General features: G+C 45.5%; 2 protein-coding genes and 1 pseudogene across 5 annotated transcripts in view; 2 read left to right on the plus strand and 1 right to left on the minus strand.

The window, feature by feature from the left end:
* The window catches only part of ZNF136 (zinc finger protein 136), a 28,312-nt gene extending 24,955 nt beyond the window's left edge, over positions 1-3,357 (plus strand). Inside the window, exon 4 of the mRNA XM_008987332.5 lies at positions 74-3,357. Coding sequence (XP_008985580.1) covers positions 74-1,505 — 1,432 coding nt within the window. The 3' untranslated portion in view covers positions 1,506-3,357. The remainder of the gene's footprint in view (positions 1-73) is intronic.
* A 7,527-nt stretch (positions 3,358-10,884) lies between these two features.
* Positions 10,885-21,801, plus strand: part of LOC118150262 (interferon-induced transmembrane protein 3-like) — a 144,229-nt pseudogene continuing 133,312 nt past the window's right edge. The window contains exon 1 of the transcript XR_013531071.1: positions 10,885-11,038. The product of XR_013531071.1 is annotated as an interferon-induced transmembrane protein 3-like (transcript). The remainder of the gene's footprint in view (positions 11,039-21,801) is intronic.
* The window catches only part of LOC103789779 (uncharacterized), a 105,994-nt gene continuing 99,418 nt past the window's right edge, over positions 15,226-21,801 (minus strand). For 2 of the 3 annotated variants that reach the window (XM_054250138.2, XM_054250140.2), the window contains one exon: positions 19,129-20,833. In XM_054250138.2, the coding sequence (XP_054106113.1) occupies positions 20,779-20,833 (55 nt within the window). In that variant the 3' untranslated portion in view covers positions 19,129-20,778. Of the gene's footprint in view, positions 16,565-19,128; positions 20,834-21,801 lie in introns of those variants that run through there. The other variant, XM_054250139.2, reaches the window with a different exon arrangement.

The following is a 21,801-nucleotide window of genomic DNA, read 5'->3' on the forward strand; positions in this document are numbered from 1 at the left end:
GCAAGTTTAATAGCTGTTAATATAAAACAAATAACAAACAAATCCTTAGTACTTTCCTTCTCATTTTTCACAGACGTCATATGGTAGAAAGGCTCTATCAAAGTAGAGACGGTGGTCAGCATGGGGGGACCTTTAGCCAGTTTGCGAATCATAATCTGAGCAAGAACATTCCTAGAGTGAAACTCTGTGAAAGCATCGTATATGGAGAGGTCAGCATGGGTCACTCATCTCTTAATAGACACATCAGAGATCATAGTGGACGTGAACCAAAGGAGTATCAGGAATATGGAGAGAAGCCAGATATACGTAACCAGTGTTGGAAACCCTTGAATTCTCACCACGCCTTTCGAACACATGAGATAATTCACACTGGAGAGAAACTCTATGATTGTAAGGAATGTGGAAAAACCTTCTTTTCTCTCAAAAGAATTAGAAGACACATAATCACACACAGTGGCTATACACCATATAAATGTAAGGTGTGTGGGAAAGCTTTTGATTATCCCAGTAGATTTCGAACACATGAAAGAAGTCACACTGGAGAGAAACCCTATGAGTGTAAGGAATGTGGGAAAGCCTTCACTTGTATCACAAGCGTTCGAAGACACATGATAAAGCACACTGGAGATGGACCTTATAAATGTAAGGTGTGTGGGAAACCCTTTCATTCCCTGAGTTCATTTCAAGTACATGAAAGAATTCACACTGGAGAGAAGCCCTTTAAATGTAAGCAGTGTGGTAAGGCCTTCAGCTGTTCCCCAACCTTACGAATTCATGAAAGAACCCATACTGGAGAGAAACCTTATGAATGTAAGCAGTGTGGGAAGGCCTTCAGCTATCTCCCCTCCCTTCGACTACATGAAAGAATTCATACTGGCGAGAAACCCTTCGTATGTAAACAATGTGGTAAAGCCTTTAGATCTGCCAGTACCTTTCAAATACATGAAAGGACTCACACTGGGGAAAAACCTTATGAATGTAAGGAATGTGGGGAAGCCTTCAGTTGTATCCCAAGTATGCGAAGACACATGATAAAGCACACTGGGGAAGGAGCTTACAAATGTAAGGTATGTGGGAAACCCTTTCATTCTCTGAGTCCATTTCGAATACATGAAAGAACTCACACTGGAGAGAAACCTTATATATGTAAACATTGTGGTAAAGCTTTCGTTTCTTCCACATCAATTCGAATACATGAAAGAACTCATACTGGAGAGAAACCCTATGAGTGTAAGCAATGTGGGAAGGCCTTCAGTTATCTCAACTCCTTTCGAACACACGAAATGATTCACACTGGTGAGAAACCCTTTGAATGTAAGCGATGTGGTAAAGCCTTTAGATCTTCTAGTTCCTTTCGACTGCATGAAAGGACTCACACTGGACAGAAACCCTATCATTGTAAGGAATGTGGGAAAGCCTATTCTTGCCGTGCAAGCTTTCAGAGACACATATTAACACACGCTGAAGATGGACCACCTTATAAATCCATGTGGGAAAGCCTTTAATGTTCTGGACTCAATGTCAGATACATTAAAGCACTCACACTGAAGAGAAGCCCTGTGAATGTAAGTGATGTGGGAAAGCATGAAGTTCTGTTGGTGCCTTTTTTAATACATGAAAGAAATAATTCTGGAGAAAAGCCATATAAATGTGAGTAACATGGGAAAGCCTTCAGTCATTTTAGTTCCTTTCAAATACATGAAAGAACTCATCATGGAGAAAAACCAAACAAATCCTTTTTTGAAAGGAACCCATATTTGAGAGAAATCCTGTGTAAAGAGTGTGGGAAAGGTTTTGTAATCACACAATCCTGTGACACATGAATGCATAGTGGAGAGAACCCTGGTACATGTAAAGAGTGTGGGAGAGCCTTTAGTTATTTCACTTCCACTTGAAGCCAGGAAAGAACACATAGAAAAGAGAAAGCTCGAATATAAGCAGTGTCCGGACGTTTTTGGTCAGCCCACATGTTTTCAGCAACATGTAAGAATGTACCCTGGCTCGAAACACTATAAATGTGAAAAACACAAGGAAGGTTTTCCTTTATAATACACTTGTAAAGTCGTTTGAGGGCTCTGTGGCTTTGTGGGTTAAAGTACTTGTCTGGCAAACAGGAGATGCTGGGTGTCATTCCCCAGCAGGGCCTCACTAGTTGAGGTATTGAATTTGAATAGACTTTTAAACTCTGGCTGGGTGTGGTGGCTCACACCTGTAATCCCAGCACTTTGGGAGGCTGAGGCAGGAGGATCACTTGAGGTCAGGAATTTGAGACCAGTGTGCACAACATAGCAAGACCTCATCTCAAAAAAAAAAAGTCATTTGAAAACTTCTAATGTAGCAAAATCCTATAAATGTAAATACTTCAAAAAGCCTCATGCATAGCAGGTCATGTAGTCTCCAGAAAATATATAACCTGATGGAAATGGAGACGTTATATGTATATTTTGTTAGTTAGTGGCTCATATTTAAAATAGTCTCCGGACTCTGGTTTCAAATGTTTAATCTCACAAAGAAATGTTAAATTGATATAATGCTGTAAGTAATTTTAAAACAATAGTGCATGAATTTCATAGGTAGCATTGTTTTAGGTCAGTAAATAAAATATTTGTCTTTCCATTTTGAAGTGTGTTTAATCCAATGAAGAATTTAAATGTGTTTCTCATATTTGGGTATGTTAAATTGTGTATGGTTGCTTAATTGTTCTGATTGAGGACCACTGAAAAATAAGTCTTGATAAATGTTGGTATGAACCTACTTGCTTCATTTAGCAGGTTCTTATTCCCTTCCCACATTATATATATTCCATCATATTTATTAGAACAACTCCTTTTTTTTTTTTTTTTTTTCTTTTTGAAACAGGGTCTCTATTCTCTGTGGCCCAAGCTGGACTACAGTGGCATGATCTCGGCTCACTGCAACCTCTGTCTTGTGGGTTCAAGTGATTCTCCCACCTCGGCCTACCAAGTAGCTGAGGCTACAGGCATGTGCCACCACACCTGGCCTATTTTTTATATTTTTAGTAGAGATGGGTTTCACCATGTTGGCCAGGCTGATCTCAAACTCCTGACCTCAAGTGATCCACCCACCTCAGCCTCCTAAAGTGCTGGGATTACAGGTGTGAGTCACCACACCTGGCCCATTTTTTTTTCTTTTTAGCTCAAAGTATTTAATTTTCCTTGTTATTAAAGAGTTGGTATTAATTCTAAGTGTAAAGTATATTACAGACTGTAGTCTCATGTGAATTATTATTTTAACCTGTTGCTCTTTACTCCTTGTTATTTATTCTGGCTGCTCTTTGTATAATTGATTTTGGGATAAGGAGAGAGCTATGATGGGATAATAAAATCTAGAATGAGAGATGCCTTTCATTGATTGTGTCATGTCAGTCTGGGTAATGGGAACTAAACCTTCAGACTTTGTTTATTTCTTCTTTTCTTTCTCACTTTCCTTTTTTTTCTTTCTTTCTGAAATAGGGTCTCACTCTGTCACCCAGGCTGGAGTGCAGTGGCATGATTGTAGCTCACTGTAACCTCAAACTCCCAAGCTCAGGTGGTCTTCTGACCTCTGCCTCCCAAATGGCTGGAACTATAGGTATGTGCCACCAAGCCCAGCTAATGTTTTTGTTTTTTGTTTTTTAATTTTTTTTGTAGGATGGTATCTTGCTATGTTGCCCAGTCTGGTCTCAAACTCCTGGCCTCAAGTGACCCTCTAGCCTCAGCCTCTTACAGCACTGGGATTATAGGCATAAAGCCACTGTACCTGGCCCAGAATGTATTTCTTTTATGGTTACATGTAGACTGCATCAATGGCCTATATTTCTGGAAGGTTAGAATGCAGAAGTGAAGAAGACATTAGTCAGATTTTGGAGGCATCATATGGGGAGAAAGATTAATACAGGCTGTTTGGATTTGGTCTTCTAGACCTGTCCAAACAGCCCGTATTAATCTTTCTGATTATTTGCCCTGCCAATCAAGAGCATCCTTAGCTATGTGCAGTGGCTAACACCTGTAATTCCAGCACTTTGGGAGGCTGAGGCAGGCTGATCACCTGAGGTCAGGAGTCCGAGACCAGCCTGACCAATATGATGAAACCCTGTCTCTATTAAAAATATAAAAATTAGCTGGGCATGGTTGCGCATGCCTGTAGTCCCAGCTGAGGCAGGAAAATCGCTTGAGCCGGGTAGGTGAAGGTTGCAGTGAGCTAAGATTGCGTCACTGCACACCAGCCTGGGTGACAGAGTGCAGACCAAGACCCTGTCTCAAAAAAAAAAAAAAAAACAGTATCCTCTAAACCACCACCAGCTACTTCACCTCCATGTTCTCAAAGTTATAGATTTCCATAGATGTTCTTACAAGCTTCATATCAAAGATTCAGCTGCTATTTTGATATTCCTGAAAGCGCTAATATATCTGCCAAGTAATGAGTTTGTATGGTCATTTTTGGGAATAGTCTGATGATCTGACTTGGTTCCTGTAAGGTCCAGTCTGTACATAAACATTTCTGTCCATTGGGATAGTGGCTGTTAGGGATGTAAGTTGAGAGCGACAGTGGCACTATCCAAAAACCAAAACCAAAACCCTACATGGAGCTTGTTCCTCTGCTGCATTATGCAGAGATGGGTCTCACCCTGCCCTTTCATGTGAAAATAAGCACTGTGTTCATTACAGAAAGATTGTGGGTGTTTCCTGTTACTCACAGCTGAATGCAGTCCCTCAGTTTATTTTGAATTATGTTTGATTATATATGATTACAATGCACCTGTCTTCCTCAAACAAAAGTTCTTTACCTGTTTCTTAGAAATAATAACTGTACGAACAACTTGCATACTATCCAATGAGTTTTGTGTTTACTGATAATATATATTAAAATATCCCATTGCAGTCATGGATCAGATAAACTTTATGAGTTAGCTGTTTGTCCAACATTGTGAGTCAATATTACTGTGAGCCTGTAACTTCAGGCCTTCTTTTCCTCATACAGATTTTCATTTTCATGCTTGATTACAACTTTTATGATGACAGTAGTTTTTCGTACGCATAACACCATGCGTCACATCACGCTGCAAGTGATTTCTTTCCAGGGACTACCAGGAACGTACGTGTTGTCAAACGGGTAATAAATTGTAGTAATAAATATTACCACAAGCTGGGTGTAGCGGCTCACTCCTGTGATCCCAGCACTTTGGGAGGCTGATGCGGGCAGATCACTTGAGGCCAGGAGTTGGAGACCAGCCTGGACAACATAGCAAAACCCTGTCTCTACTAAAAATACAAAAATAAGCCTGGCTTGGTGGCATGCACACCACCTGTGGCTAATTTTTTTTTTTTTTTTTAGGAGTCTTGCTCTGTCGCCAGACTGGAGTGCAGTGGCACCATCTTGGCTCACATCTAGGTTACCTCTGCTTCCCAGTTCAAGTGATTCTCCTGCCTCAGCCTCCCAAGTGGCTGGGACTACAGGTGCACACCACTACACCCAGCTAATTTTTGTATTTTTAGTAGAGATGGGGTTTCATCACGGGGGCCAGGATGGTCTTCATCTCTTGACCTTGTGACCCACCCACCTTGGCATTCCAAAGTGCTGGGATTACAGGCGTGAGCCACTGTGCCCAGCTTTGGCTAATTTATTAAAGTTTTTGTAGAGTCAGGGTCTCCTTATGTTGCCCAGGCTGGTCTTCAACTTCTGGTGGGCTCAAGTGATCCTCCCTCAGCTTCCCAAAGTGCTTGGATTAGAGGCATGAGACGGAGTCTTACTCTGTCACCCAGGCTGGAGTGCAGCAGCACAATTTCGGTTTACTGTAATCTCCACCTCTGGGTTCCAGTGATTCTCCTGCCTCAGCCTCCCTAGCAGCTGGGACTATGGGTGCCCACCACCACACCCAGCTAATTTTTTTTTTTTAAGTAGAGATGGAGTTTCACCATATTGGCCAGGCTGGTCGAACTCCTGACCTTGTGATCCACTGGCCTTGGCCTCCAGAAGTGCTGGGATTACAGATGAGAGCCTCTGCACCCGGCCTCCTATTAACACTATCTTTCATTGTGAAAGATATCCAAAAATGACATTGCTCAGTCACAGTGTGTGTATGTTTTTCATATTGCTCATGATTGTCTAATGTTCTTTCTTTCCTCCCTGCTTTTCCTTCCCTTTTTACTTGAGATACAATTGACAATTAACTGCTTGTATTTAAAATATGAAATTGTATGTTTTGACATGTTTAACACCCATAAAACCATCACCTCAAGAAATGTTCTAATACCCCTTTGTGTTCCTTCCCTCACCTCCTGGCCCTCTCCGTGGTCACAACTGATCTGTTTTTTGGTTCCTAGCTTTGTATTACATATTTCAGAAAAGTCATATAAACAGAATCAGAATATGTAGCCTTTTGAATTTGGCTTTTATCACTTCCTATATATGACCTACAAGTGGTGTCTTCTTCAGGCCTGGACAGAGACCTTGAGCCCCGAATGGCTTCCGGGTCCTTGGATGACAGTCCTACATTGAGTCTCATAATCCCTTAGTGGTTTCTGGATCCTGCCCCTGGTCCATCAGATTCAACCGTCTAATCTTGGACACGGTTCCCAAATCCACAAATGATTCCCTGGGACGAGGACACCAGCCTCGGACCTTGCAGTCCCCACACCAGGGAACTGGACACCACCCTAGATCTTCAAGACCCTTTTCCATGTCTGTGAGTTACCCATGATGCACAAGGTCCTCTTTGGAGCTCGAATTCCATCCCACATTCTCAAACTGCTTTGATGTCCAAAGCTCCGTGTCTTGACATGTAAGCCCCTTCATTGTATCCATGGAAACTGACTCGCCTCCCTCAACCTCCTCCCACACGCTGACCTAGGCGTGCTCTTCATATACTGGAACCTGCAGGTGCTGGTCCAGAGCTGCTTGGCCACAGTGTGGTCTCCAGGTGGAGGTGGGGGTGGTGACAGCAGAGAACAGGTCCTGCGGGCATGGATGGGTATGGCTGAGTGGGGGCAAGGCCGAATTACCCTCTCCCCGTCTCCTGTCTTCTCATCGCTGCCCTTAACTGCACATTTCAAAAGTCATGGAATTCACAGGTTTTGCCCGAGCTCTCTAGAGGAAACCTGGTCTGGGCAGACTAGGAGAGAAGGAGCACCGAGGACGGCAGCCCCTAGAGCAACCCCGAGAATTGCGAGGAGGATAGGGCTGAGCAGAGTGGGGCGAGGAGTTCTATGAAGGAAGTGGCCTGACCCAAGGACACTTGTGGGGTGTAAGTGCACCTAAGAGCCTAGCGTGGAGGAAAGACTGAGCCAGGAAAGGGCGGGACTGAGCCAGGAAAGGGCGGGGCTGAGCTGGACTGGGCGGGGCTTAGGCCAGCCCTGGGCGGGGCTCGGAGCTTGAGGGGCGGACTGACCCGCAAAGGGGATGGCAGTCAGGCGGCGAGGCTGAGCCCAGGGGCAGTAAGGGGATGAGGACAGAGCTGTTTCGTAGGCTGACGGGTGCCTAAGCGAGAGAGCCAGGATGAGTGCCAAACCGAGAAGGGCCGGCCTTGGCGGAAAGGGCGGGGCCGAGCGGGCGTCTTAGCACTCACAGACCAGGCTCTACCAGGCCAACAGTGTCTGAAACTTACCTATATAGTAGTCTGGCGCCACCCTGATGCTTGATGCAGCTGGTGGAAGACAGGCTGAGTAAGAGATGGGAGTATGGGAGAGGACGTGGTCACACAGGTGAAGGTCTGGTGGACCTCCGTGGGTGAGGTATTGGCAAGTGGCTTAGGAGAGACCAGGAAGAATTCTCTGGCATCTGAGGGTGTAAGTTGGCAAGGGAACCAGAAGGGAATAGGAGTCAGAGAAAGAAAATGCATTAAGGGCGGGCGCGGTGGCTCACACCTGGGATTCCAGCAGCTTGGGAGATCGAGGCGGGCGGATTACCTGAGGTCGGGAGTTCAAGACCATCCTGGCCAACATAGTGAAATGCCATCTCTACTAAAAAGTAGAAAAATTAGCTGCGCATGGTGGCATGCGCTTGTAGTCCCATGTACTCGGGAGGCTGAGGTAGGAGAATCGCTTGAACCCAGGAGGTGGAGGTTGCCGTGAGCCGAGATCAGGCCACTGCACTCCAGTCTAGCGACAGAGTGAGACTCTGTCTCAAAAAAAGAAAAAGGAAAAGGATCAGGACGGGGAGAAGACAAGGAGGCCGAGGGAAGAACTAGATAATGACCTGGGAAAAGGAACCGCCTCAGTAGAGAGGGTTTCAGATAAGAGGAGTTGGTACAAGGTGCTTAGTCCACACTTCTCATCCTTAGGGGTGCACCTGGTGGACAAGTCGGATGGAAGTTGGGCTTAAAGTCCAGTAAGGGGATCAGGGTGGGAACCCGCTACAGCAGTGAAGGGATCACAGGCCAGCCGGGGCCACCTGACTGAAGACAAAGATATGTCTGGGGTGGGAGGATCTGAGTGAAAACTGGGATCAGGCTGGGTGGGGTGACCTGAGGAGGAACCAGGTAAAGACTTGGTAGCAGACCTGGAATTGGATAGGGGTCTGCCTCACTCACCCTGAGCTCTATGGAGCTGTCCTTCAGGCTGCTGCAGCCCTGGGACTGTTCCTTCAGCATAGCCGGCTACATGTTCCCACCGTGTGTGTGAGAGTGTCTGGGTGAGGGACTGCCCCCCATACCTGCCCCAATTTATAGGTAGTACACAGAGGAGATGGAAGAATGGACTGTAGGATGGAAGGCACAGGACGAAGGGCTGATCCCCCATCTGGAGAATGGGAGGGGGAAACGCATGCTGGAGGTCAGGCTGGAGGTCAGGGTTAGGCTCATGTAAATGCAGCTGTTAACTGGGTTGTAGTGTCCTACCACCCGCTCAGTACGGCCCACATTGCAGGTGGTCAGTGGTGCCCTGTAGGGGAAGTGGGTGGGATAAACACAGATGACTGGAATGAGAATAATAAACAGGAAAGAAGAAATCTAAGCACATTTCCCCATATCATTAAACCATTCTCCCAACCTCGGGAATAGATCATTTAAAAAAAAACGGTTAAGACTCATTCATCTGATGGAGAGTGTTTCTCTACTCTTTTAAAATGTGTAAATTAGGCCAGGCGGGGTCGCTCACACCTGCAATCCCAGCACTTGTAATGACCTACTCTGGGCTAGTATCACTGACTCCATCTTGGCTGTAAACTCCAACCTAGCTTCCTCCCCGCTACCACAGCCCCTTTGGGTGCATTGAAGCGTGCTGTTCTAATTTTCGTATATGTGCTGCCGAAGCGAGAACTGCGTACTGTTCTTAACACTTGTAAACTTGGCATACCCCCCCTGCTGTTGTAAGAAAAAAAGTTTCCCTTTGATCATTGTGTAGAAGGAGCCTGATCACCCCCCTTCTTGGTAATTATATGGAAAACACCTGTGCTCACAGCCCTTTCCTCTAACCTGCTTTTCTGCTTCTGTAAAATTCCGCTTCAGCTAGGTACCCCCTCCCCTACCTAAATCAAGGTATAAAAGATAATCAAGCCCCTTCCTCGGGGCCGAGAGAACTTTGAACATTGGCGGTCTCTCGGTTGCTGGCTAATAAAAGGACTCTTAATTTGGAACTTTGTGTGTGGCTCATTCCTTCTAACTCACTCGGTTACTACACACTTTAGGAGGCTGAGGCAGGCGAATCACCCGAGGTCGGGAATTCAAGACCAGCCTGACCAACATGGAGAAACCCCCGTGTCTACTAAAAATACAAAATTAGCCGGGCCTGGTGGCGCATGCCTGTAATCGCAGCTACTCAGGAGGCAGAGGCAGGAGAATTACTTGAACGTGGGAGGCAGAGGTTTTGGTTAGCCGAGATCGCGCCATTGCACTCCAGCCTGGACGAGAGTGAGACTCCATGTGAAAAAACAAAACAAAACAGAAAATGTTCTATAATTGGCTGTGGTGATGACTATGCGTTTGTATCTTTGAATATACTGTACTGAATTGTACACTTAAAAGGAGTGCATTGTGTAGTATTTGTATTTTATTTTGATGTAGCTTTTCAAATACACGACTTCAAATTTTTGATCTGATCTGTTAAGCATACTAAGAGTTTCCAGATACACCCTAAACTTACATCATTTTTTTATTGTTTATTCTTGAATCAGTGAAAATAAGAATTCAATTACCTTAGGTATATCAAGTCGTTTACATTTTAAAGTTCTCTTTAAATGTGTGTGAACACAATCTGTAACCTATCTAAAATAAATTTCCCTGTAGTGTGAAATGTGCACTTCAGAGTTTAGTTGAACACATCTTGGCTTGTGGTTATTTTGATAAGCATCCTTGCATCCATACTAGGGATGTGGGGTTCAAAGAGATTGTGTGTAAAAGGCTCTGGAGGCCAAGGTGTGGGGATTGGGGAAGGGATGGATGGCGGCCTCAATGCCGTTAGCTGTCAATATCTAAGTGGAGCTAGACTCTTATCACACGCGGTGACGTCACTTTTAAGTGTCTGGGTTTGTGAACGGGGCTTACAGTTCCACGAGTGCCCTCAAGACTCAGGCCAAGTCCCTGGCCCCTGGGAGTCAGACCCTCTTGTTCCAATCTGGACTTGTCTGGGTGGCCCTCCTGCTGTGGACTTGCTCCCTAAAGGATCGCTACATCTGGTAACTAAGGCTGGAATTCGCAGCGCAGACTTGTGTCCCCGCGTTCAGAAACAGCTGCGACAGGATGCCAGGGTCCATCGAGAGGGCTGGGAACAAGTTGAGCTTCAACGCAACTGTCCCTGGCTGACTCTGGTTTCTGCCTGGACTGAAACCCGGTTACCCCAGCGGCCTTTCGCAGCTCTGTCAATCCGGGTAACAGAGGAGGTGGGGCTTCATGAACTGTCCAATCAGAGGTGCCACCTGAAGGTGGGTGGGGCAACGCGTCACAAAAGGGGTGGGCGTCGTACGTCGTTAAGCACCGCGGTTGTCAGGTGCCTCGACTATCACGTACACCGATGGCTCCCGCTATGTACGCTGTGACCAGCGCTGGGACCAACGCTGCATAGAAGAGATGAGGGAGGACGGCCAGACACCTGGAAGCCGGAAAATGGTGAGTGTGTGGGGCCTGTGTCCCGAGACCTGAGGCGGGGCAGGTTGGAACCGGTTGTGGCGGGACCCGGGGCTCCCCTCGGCGACTCCGGGGTCTGGGACCCGGGTCCCTTTGGCACAGCTGGGCCCTCGGTGCCCTGGCCGCAGAGTGGGCCTGGGCCAGCATCCGGAACCCCGGCGTCCTGTCCCGTTCCCGCGCGACGCCTGCGGCCCCGACTCTGGGCCCGGCGCCCCCTCTAGGCAGCTCCGCGTCTGCAGCCCCGAGTCTCCCCAGATTGTGAGGGAGCCACAGGAGGGTCATGGGGAGGATTCCGACTCGTGTGTGGGGTTCGTGCTTGGGAAGAGCAGAGGGCTGTGTGGTCCTCAGTCCCTCCTTTCTCCATGAAGGTCACTCATCTTCCCCTGAGCTTTCCAAATGTATGGAAAGCCGGGTGTCAAATCCATGATCCTATCCCAGCCTACCTCTTCCTAGGGTAAATGGACATTTTAACAATATTGATTCTTGCAATCCATAAGCATGATGGTCCAAAGAAACATTACTGCCCAACCTTGAGCCTGCCAAGAGCACTAATTAAAGGCCCTGTTGGTTCCTCTTGGGGAACCTCCCTGTTCATACCCATTAAGCCCTTTACACAGAAGCTACAGAGCCCCAGAAAGCTGGGGATCCCATGTTGGGTGGAGGGGTTGCTTTCTGAGGTTGTAATTGTGGTTTTCTTGGGCATGTTTTTAGACATGAGGTTTGAGTTTTGCATTCGTTATGTTGCCGCATTTAGAATATAATTCCTACATATTGATAAAGTGTGTGAAGTTCAGGAGTGCTGTCTCCAGGACACAGGCTTAACGAATTTGGGAGGTTACTTTTGGGTCAGAGCCTTAAAGTGAATCCAGCTGAGAGTTTCTTCTGCCCTGAGAATTGAAGCCTGGGAGAGGAAGTGTTTTCACACTGCCAGGGGCCAATCAGGGTGTGCGGAGCTCCCAGAGCGCATTCCTGTGGCTACTCAGGTGTCTCTCTCTCCCCTTCATCACCAGGGACTGTTCCACTGTAGAAGTTACATGCCAAAGGGAGAGTACGGACCTCCAACATGTTAAGGTGTTTAACCTCTTGGATGTGGGTTTTCCTTGTGAATTGTGGGGAAGCAGCCTGCTTATCTGAGCCGATTAGAATGTTTGTTTCCTTTGGATTATTTTATCTGCTGAGTGTTGTGGCCCTTCAACTCTGGTTTCCCTTATCATTTTATAATTTTATTCCCTGTGTCAGTGTGTAAGATTTTACTTTATTATTATTTTGTTGTTGTTGTTAATGAATGAGAGGTTCTTATGTTGCTCAGGTTGGCCTTGAACTCATAGCCTCGCCTCCTCAAGCGCCAGCACAACTGGCCTGAGCCACCGCGGCTCCCGATTTTAGTTTCTTTCACTTTGAAAATGAAGGTTGTTAGATATGGTGGGAGTAAGGCAAGAAAATTCTGGGACTAAAAATGTATGTTTCTTGAGGCCAGAGAACCTAAAGAGACAAGAGTGGGTATATTTAAGTTTTCAGGTTCTTTTTTCATTTTTAGATCGGTTTTCATATGTGAATATCCATAGAGAACTTTGAAATTTAAAAAGGTCTACAGTTCCTAAGACAAGTGAACTCCTGATTCCACTGGTAAGAGGAAAACAATTGAATTCCTGTTTTAATTGATGTGAGGAAAACTAGTTTATATAATCTTTGAAACTCCTGATATGTTTAAGGGATTAGGACCAAATCCAAATCCATGATGCATTTTATTTAGCTGTTATTTTTGTATTTTTAGTAAAGATGGGGTTCACCATGTTGGCCAGGCTGGTTTTGCACTCCTGACCTCAAATGATCTACCCACCTTGGCCAACCTAAGTGCTGGGATTACAGGCATGAGCCTCTACACCTGGCCCAGAATCCCTATTTAATAATTGCTAACAATGTAAGCCCCATCCTTCCCTTTTTCCCTTGTGACCTACATCTGGACAAGCTGATGAGTCTAAGTGCTCCCTTGCCTGTCACAGGCAAGAGATTTAAACCACGTAACCACTTGCCTGTGCAGGGACCTTGTGCCTAACTGTTCCCACCACAGTGCACACCCTGGCCAGGCTCCTTTCTTTGCTCTCTCAGGCCACTTCAGTTGTGACTGATGGGCCTGCCCTGCTCTCCCCAAGATCTCAACAATGTGAGCAATAGGACTTTTTTTTTTTAGACTGAGTCTTGTTCTGTCACCCAGGCTGGAGTGTAGTGGCACCATCTCAGCTCACTGCAACTTCCACCTCCCAGGTTCAAGCAATTCTCTTGTCTCAGCCTCCCAAGTAGCTGGGATTACAGGCGCCGGCCACCACACCCAGCTACTTTTTGTATTTTTAGTAGAGATGGGTTTCACTGTATTGGTCAGGCTGGTCTCGAACTCCTGACCTCAGGTGATCTGCCTGCCTCAGCCTCACAAAGTGCTGGGATTACAGGCGTGAGCCAGCATGCCCAGCTGCAGAAAGCCTTTTACTACCCTCTGTGAGTGCCAGACCATCCTCTGTTTCATCAGAACTACATCTCTGAAGGTGACCACAATGATTTAGTGCCCTGAGCGTGTTGTCCAGACACTGATTGCAACCTGTGATTCCTTCTTCTCTTTTTTTTTTAATTAACTTTTTTTTTTTTTTTTTTGAGACAGAGTTTTGCTCTGTCACCCAGGCTGGAGTACAGTGGTATGATCATACTTCGCTGCAAACTTCGCCTCCCAGGTTTAAGCAGTCCTCCTGCCTCAGCCTCCCAAGTAGCTGGGATTACAGGTGTGTACCACCGCACCCGGCTTATTTTTGTGGATCTTCTTTTGCTCTGACTTGCTAACACACTGTCCTGCTTGAGGGCCAACATGCATGGTGAGCTGCTGCTGGCTGGAGAGCTGGTCCTCTTAGTGTGCTGCTCCGTGTTTTATGCTGAGCCCCATAAGTATTAGTTCTGTATTCAGCTGACTGAATCTGTCTTTTAAAAAATAATTATTTGGCATTTAAGAGCAGGAATATGCTATTGGAACCCTCCTTCAATTGATGCTGGATCTATCTGTGTGTTTAGAGTGAAGCCGTGCCTGATACTGGGTTGGCCTGGTGAGCAGGGTGCGGCGGGAGGGTGGACTGTACATTGTGTACAAGGGGAGCTCCTGAAACAGTGGTCATTTAGAGGGGAGATTGAGAGAAAGGGAGGAAAGGCAGCTGTTAGGTGGCACACTGAGTCCACACTGCCAAAAGCAGAGGGCTTACCAGGACCTCAAGGCCCTCTGCTGCTGCCGCTTCAGGTGCCTTTATCACAAGTATCCTGACCCTGGGGTGTAGACGGGTCCATGACACCCCAGTGGCATAGCAGAGGGGTTAGTTTAAACCCGACATAGGCTAGAGATTCTTAAACCCTATGAAGGAACCACTGCCATGGAGGAGGCCCCTAACTCTGGTGACACTGAACTGAGCTGCTCTGGAGGAAAAAAATTTGTAGCAGTCCCATTAGCGAAAATATCCTTTTTCCTTGAAGTATATCCACTGACCAAAAAGAAAGAAAGAAAAAAGCATGGAAGGAAGGGAGGGAGAGATCTCTTGGCCTCTTACACTCAGCCTGGGGAACCTAGTGTGACCTCATGTCTGTCTGTCTCTCCCTCCCTCCCTTTTTAACAATGCTAGTAACAAGAGGGTTTAAACTTCTATGATTTTTTGATTTACTCCATTAAAGTTACTGTTTTATCATACATATCTTTCGTGTTTGTGGTGGGATACTAAATATTAGGGTGGGCATCGGTTTGTTTGTTTGTTTTTAGACAGTCTTTCTCTGTCAATCAAACTGGAGCCCAGTGGCACCATCTCAGCTCACTGCAGCCTCCGCCTCTGGGGTTCAATCAATTCACTTGCCTCATCCTCCCAAGTAGCTGGGATTACAGGCACAGGCTACCACGCCTGGCTAATTTTTGTGTATTTACTAGAGACGGGGTTTCACCATGTTGGCCAGGTTGACCTCAAGTGATCTGCCCACCTTGGCCTCACAAAGTGCTGAGATTACAGGCGTGAGCCGCTGCCCAGCATCGGTGCTGAGAGACGTCATGTGCATAGGCTCGTATCTGAGATAAACAGTGTGTTCACAGAAGATGCATATGTGAATCATATCAAAACTGTGGCAATGATAACTGAATTCATAAGAATAAAATAGTTAATAGAAGCGTTTTAATAACAAAATTGTGTATATCCCCTTTTGTTGTTGTTGTTGTGTGTGTGTGTGTGTGTGTGTGTGTGTGTGTTTTGAGATGGAGTCTTGCTCTGTTGCCCGGGCTGGAGTGCAGTAATCTCACCTTACTGCAACCTCCGAGCCTCCTGGGTTCAAGCAATTCTCTTGCCTCAGCCTTTTGGGTAGCTGGGATTACAGGTGCACACCACCAAGCACAGCTAATTTTTGTAGGTTTAGTAGTAATGGGGTTTCTCCATTTTGGTCAGGCTGGTCTCGAACTCCTGGCCTCCAGTGATCTGCTCGCCTTGGCTTCCCAAAGTGCTGGGATTTTAGGCATGAGCCACTGTGCCTGGCCAAAATTGTATATAGTTCTAGTGTGAAGATATGTAATGCTCCTAGGACAATAGTAGTAGTTAGGGCATTTATTATAATAATATTAGTGTATTCTGCTATGAAAAGCAGGGTAGTAGATGTTGAAGGCCAAGACGTCAAATGGGGCTCAGTGAGTTTCCACTAGCATTGAAATGAATCCTGCTATGGCCAGGGGTCATGATGGTAAAACTAATTGTCCAAATTCTTGTGTGATAAGAGTTGATAAAGCCAATAATCCACTTACCAAGGAAACTGATAGTAGTCTAATGGCTAAGGCACCTTCTTATAGGATTGTCTGGGCTACTGCTGGGAGTGTGCCAATTAGTGCATATTTTGAATTGGATGCTCATCCAATTCAATGGGGTAGATTCAGGAGGTGGAGGTTGCAGTGAGCTGAGGTCGTGCCACTGCACTGCAGCCTGGGTGACACAGCAAGACTCCATCTCAAAAAAATAAAAAAAGGTAGATGGCTAAACTTGATGTGGCTAGAATAAATAATACTCTTATATTTATATTAAGAAATGAGGTTTAGGGAGAGGGATTCATATGCAGGGGTTAGGGCAAGGAAGACATGATGGTACAGAGGCGGATGGATGGCATTAGTGGTTGTAGTGGTTCTTTTTTCCTCCCTCCCTTCCCTTTCTCTCTTTCTCTTTCATTTTGACATGGAGTCTTGCTCTGTCACCCAGACTGGAGTGTGGTGGCATGATCACAGCTCACTGCAGGCTTGACCTCCTGGGTTCACGTGATACTCCCACCTCAGCCTCCTGAGTAGCTGGGACCATGGGCACCCACCACCACACTCAGCTATTTGTGTGTTTTCTAGAGGTAGAGTTTTGCCATGTTCCCAGCCTGGTCTTGAAGTCTTGGGCCCAGGCCATCTGCCTGCCTCGGCCTCCCAGAGTGCTGGGATTACAGGCATGAGACACGGTGCCCAGCCAACAACTGCATCTGTTAAAAAAAAATAAATAAATGCTGAAATAAGTCCACAACTTAACCCAGTTGGAAATCTAATATACATTAAAAGGATTTACAAAACAAAAATGTTATGGTCTGCTTGGCCTTGGGGCCTGTATAAGATATATTCTGAATTAAATTTGACAACTGCTGTAATGCATTAGCTGACAGCCCTTTGTGGGATTAATCAATACTAGGACTCAAATTATAGTCATACTGGGCATCCCACTAAATTTAAGCAAGATACCCCTGATAATCTTAGTAAGTTACTGAACATTAAGTGGAGCACACGTTAGATATTCCTCACTTTAACCAACAGAATAGTTTTTTTCATGCGTAAATTCTCAGTTCCTCATTGCCATAGCACCTATTGTCCTAAAATATTCCATAGTGAGCAGAGAAGGTCTGAACCCATGAAGCATAAATTGAAATGGTCTTTTTCTTTTTTTGAGACAGAGTTTCACTCTTGTCACCCAGGCTGGAGTGCAATGGCACGATCTCAGGTCACTGTAACCTCTGCCTCCCGGGTTCAAGCGCTTTTTGGGCCTCAGCCTCTCGAGTAACTCGGATTACAGGCATGTGCCACCATGCCTGGCTAATTTTTGTATTTTTAGTAGAGATGGGGTTTCACTATGTTGGCCAGGCAGGTGTTGAACTCCTGACCTCAGGTGATTCACCCACCTTGGCCTCTCAAAGTGCTGGGATTACAGGCGTGAGCCGTGAGCCACCGTGCCCAGTCTTAAATGGTCTTTTAAATTAAACTTATTGGTTTTTATATTTTGTAGAGCCAGAATCTCACTATGTTGCCCAGGCTACTAGTTGTCATCTTCTTTTTTTTATTTTTGAGACAGTGTCTCGTTCTGTGCTCCAGACTGGAGCGCAATGGAGCGATCATGGCTCACTCCTTGATCTCCCGGGCTCGTGTTCCTCCCGTCTCAGCCTCCCGAGTAGCTGGGACTACAAGAACGCACCGCCATGCCCAACTAATTTTATATTTTTTGTAGAGACAGGGTTTTGCCATGTTGCCCAGGCTGAAAAGCAAACATTTCTTTTCTTTTTTTAAAGTTACTTTTAATTTAGGTTTGAGGGTACACTGAAGGTTTGTTACGCTGGTGAACTTGCGTCACGAGGGCTTGTTGTACAGATGATTTCATCGCCCAGGCATTAAGCCCGGCATCCAATAGTTATGTTTCTGCCCCTCCTCCTCCCACCCGCCACCCTCAAGTAGACCCCAGAGTGTGTGTTTCCTTCCTTGCGAGTTCGCATCATTTAGCTCCCACTTGTGAGAACATGCAGTATTTGGTTTTCTGTTCCTGCATGAGTTTAAGGATATGGCCTCCAGCTCCATTTATGTTTCTGCAAAAGACATGATCTCATTCTTCTTTACAGCTGCACGTATTCCATGGCGTTTACACGCCTGTCGTTTTATGAGGTCTGACTTTGTTGTTCGGGCTTGTCTCGAACTTCTGGGCTCAAGGGATCCTCCCGCCTTGGCCTTCCAGACTGCTAAGAATGCAGGTGTGAGCCACTGTGCTTGGCCTGTTTTATTCTTTTTGATGTTATTACTAATGCAATTGTTTTCTTAAGTTCCTTTTCAGATGACTCATTGTCAGCGTATTGAAATGTAATTTTAAATGTTAATTTTGTATCCTGCAGCTTTGCTGAATTCATTTATGAGTTTGGTTTTTATGTACATAAATGTGTGTGTAATCTTTAGGATTTTCTACACATACGATTATGTCATCTGCAAACATAATTTTATTTCTTCATCTTCTAAATTTTGAGAGATTGACCAAAATCTTGGGCATTGATGTCACTCTCTGTCACCATGGTAGTGGGACTTGTTTGGCCTTGGTATGGAATTCACAAGTCACAATGTTAGGTCAGTCATATATTCCTTTTCTGTTATAACATTCTTGGCCTGTAATTGCAACACTTTGGGAGGCTGAGGCGAGCAAATCACTTGAGGTCAAGAGTTCAAGATCAGCCTGGCCAACATGGTGAAACCCCGTTTCTACTAAAAGAAAAAAAAAATGGCCGGGTGCGGTGGCTCAAGCCTGTAATCCCAGCACTTTGGGAGGCCGAGGTGGGTGGATCATGAAGTCAAGAGATTGAGACCATCCAGGTCAACATGATGAAACCCCGTCTCTACTAAATATACAAAAAATTATCTGGGCATAGTAGCGCGTGCCTGTAATGCCAGCTACTCAGGAGGCTGAGGCAGGAGAATTGCCTGAACCCTGGAGGCAGAGGTTGCAGTGAGCCGAGATCACGCCATTGTACTCCAGCCTGGGTAACAAGAGCGAAAACTCCGTGTCAAAAAAAGAAAAAAAAAAAATAATTAGCCAGGCATGGTGGCATGTGTCTGTAGTCCCAGCCACTCAGGAGGCTGAGGTAGGAGAATCACTTGAACCCAGGAGGTAGAGGCTGCAGTGAGCTGAAGTCGTGCCACTGAACTCCAGCCTGGGCAACAGTGAGACTCTGTCTCAAAAAATAAATAAATAAAATCTTCAGCGTATTTGTTTCTTTAGTGTCTAAAGAAACAGTGCTATCAATCACCCTTTTTTTTTTTTTTTGAGACGGGGTTTCGCTCTTGTTACCCAGGCTGGAGTGCAATGGCGCGATCTCGGCTCACCGCAACCTCCGCCTCCTGGGTTCAGGCAATTCTCCTGCCTCAGCCTCCTGAGTAGCTGGGATTACAGGCGCGCACCACCACGCCCAGCTAATTTTTTTTTGTATTTTTAGTAGAGACGGGGTTTCACCTTGTTGACCAGGATGGTCTCAATCTCTTGACCTTGTGATCCACCTGCCTTGGCCTCCCAAAGTGCTGAAATTATAGGCGTGAGCCACCGCACCCGGCCCAGTCACCCTTTTAATTAAGCTTTTTTTGTAGCAGCAAAAATCAGGGGAAAGATAGGTACACCATTACATTTGTTTAGCGCCATGCATAAGCCCCCGACATGGGCAAGGAGATCCAGAGCTGCATGATGGTGTGTTAAGTGGTTTTGTTGAATACGTCAGTTTCCATCCACCTTTTGGAGGGTGGCTTCTATCTATCTGAAAACTTGGGGGTCTGGTTGACCAGAAAATCTAGGATTTTCCCCAAATTACTGATTTAGTTTCTTTTTCATTTTTAGAGACAGTCTCTGTCACCCAGGCTGGAATGCAGTGGTATGATCTCTGCTCACTGCAACCTCCGCCTCCCAGGTTCGAGCCATTCTCCTGTCTTAGCCTCCAAGTTGCTGGGATTATAGGCGTGTGCCACTTCGCCCGGGTCTTTTTTGTATTTTTAGTAGAGTCAAGGTTTCACCATGTTGGCCAGGCTGGTCGACCTCCTGACCTTAGGTAATCACCCTGCCTCAGCCTCTCAAAGTGCTGGGATTACAGGCATGAGCGACTGCGCCCAGCCTGATTTAGTGTGAAATTCCATACAACTGGCACCCACTAAGCATGAACCCTCAGGAACCCCATCGCCCCTCAGTGGAACATAGTTCAGCTTTATCTATTTCAAGGTTGGTGCTCATTTCCAGTTGTTGGCCATTTTGTCACAGACCATCAAATGTGTCTACCCATAACTGAATATAACTCCAGCCACTTCAGACGCTGATCCCGATTTGAGAGTCAGGGTCTGAAGTGGCTGGAGTTATGTTGCTATAATCAGTTCACAGAGCTCCTGAAAAGGTCCAGTAGGAAACAGAGTCTTCTGTACAGCAGTTAGGTTAATTGGAAGGGTCGGTGTGTCGCTTTCAGCAAGTGCAGGAAAGTAAGCGGCAGTGACGTTTAGAATGTCACGGGTAACTTTCCACTCTGGGGTTTCAGGATAGCTCTCACTGGAAATATGACATTAGTGGAATTGTTTTCTGACTTTTAGGCATCCGCCCACAAATCCAAGAATTGCTTTTTTTTTGGCTAGAGCTTAAGCCTTAGCTAAAGCCATCCACAGATTATGGTCCCGAGGATTTTTCTGTGAGGAAAGGGAAAGAATTAGGATAGCTACTGGCTCGAATTGCAGGCTCTATAATATCATGTTTTCCTCCATGTTCTGGGTAAGAACTCTTAATGCCTGATGGTTACATTCATGAACAAACAAGATCAAAGGTTTAGTTTAATTTGGATGTCCTAAAGTTGGGGCTGTTGTAGGGCCAATTTCATTTGGTTCGTGACTGTCTTCCCACAGTACAGACTCCGGTGCAGAGTTCCTGGTGAGCTCACTCAGTGGTGAGGCCAGTACGGAGACACCTGGGACCCGGGATCTGCACTATCCTGTAAATCCAAAAAGAAAAATCTCAGTTGTCTGGTTGTGGCTGAAAAAAACTTGGAATAGTTTTTGTTTCAGGTGAGAGGAAAATTCCTTCAGCAGTCAAATCATGTCTAAATCATGGGCTTTTTCTCTTGGAAACTTTTCCCCTCAAAACCTTGTGACTTTTTTTTTTTTTTTAGAAGGAGTCTTGCTCTGTTGCCCAGGCTGGAGTGCAGTGGCACAATCTCGGCTTGCTGCAACCTTGTTTCTTCTTACAGTTTTTGTCTTGAAATCTATTTTGTCATATACTGTTCTTTTTTGGTTTCCATTAGTATAGAATATCTTTTCCATCCCTTTATTTTCAGTCTGTGTGTGTCTTTATAGGTGAAGTGTATTTCTTGTAGGCAGGAGATGCAATGGTTTCTTTTTTTAATTTAATTTTTTTTTAAGACAGGGTTTCACCATGTTGGCCAGGCTGATCTTGAACTCCTGACCTCAGGTGATCTGCACGCTTCCGCCTCCCAAAGTGCTGAGATTACAGGCGTGAGCCACCACACCCGGCCGGGTTTTGTTTTTTCATCCATTCAGCCAGTCCGTGTCCTCTGACTGGAGAGTTTAGTCCATTTACATTCATCATCATTATTGACAAATAAGGACTTACTTGTGCCATTTTGTTACTTGCTTTCTGGTTGTTTAGTGGTCTTCTCTTCCTCTTTTCTTTTCTTCCTCTAGTGAAGGTGATTTTCTCTGGTGATAAGACTTAGTGTCTATTTTTTTTGTATCCGTTTTTTTTTTTGGTTTAAGGTTACCATGAAGCTTGTAAATACTATCTTATAACCCATTATTTTGAACTGATAATTCCATTTGCATAAATAAGCAAAAAGAAAATTGAAACTCTACAACCCACTTTTTAACTTTTAGTTGTTTCTATTTATATCTTACTGTACTATGTCTTGAAAAATTATGTTTATTATTTTTGAGTGGTTCACTC

The sequence above is a fragment of the Callithrix jacchus genome, chromosome 22 (assembly GCF_049354715.1).
Source record: "Callithrix jacchus isolate 240 chromosome 22, calJac240_pri, whole genome shotgun sequence".
In the NCBI taxonomy this organism is placed as follows: Eukaryota; Metazoa; Chordata; class Mammalia; order Primates; family Cebidae; genus Callithrix; species Callithrix jacchus.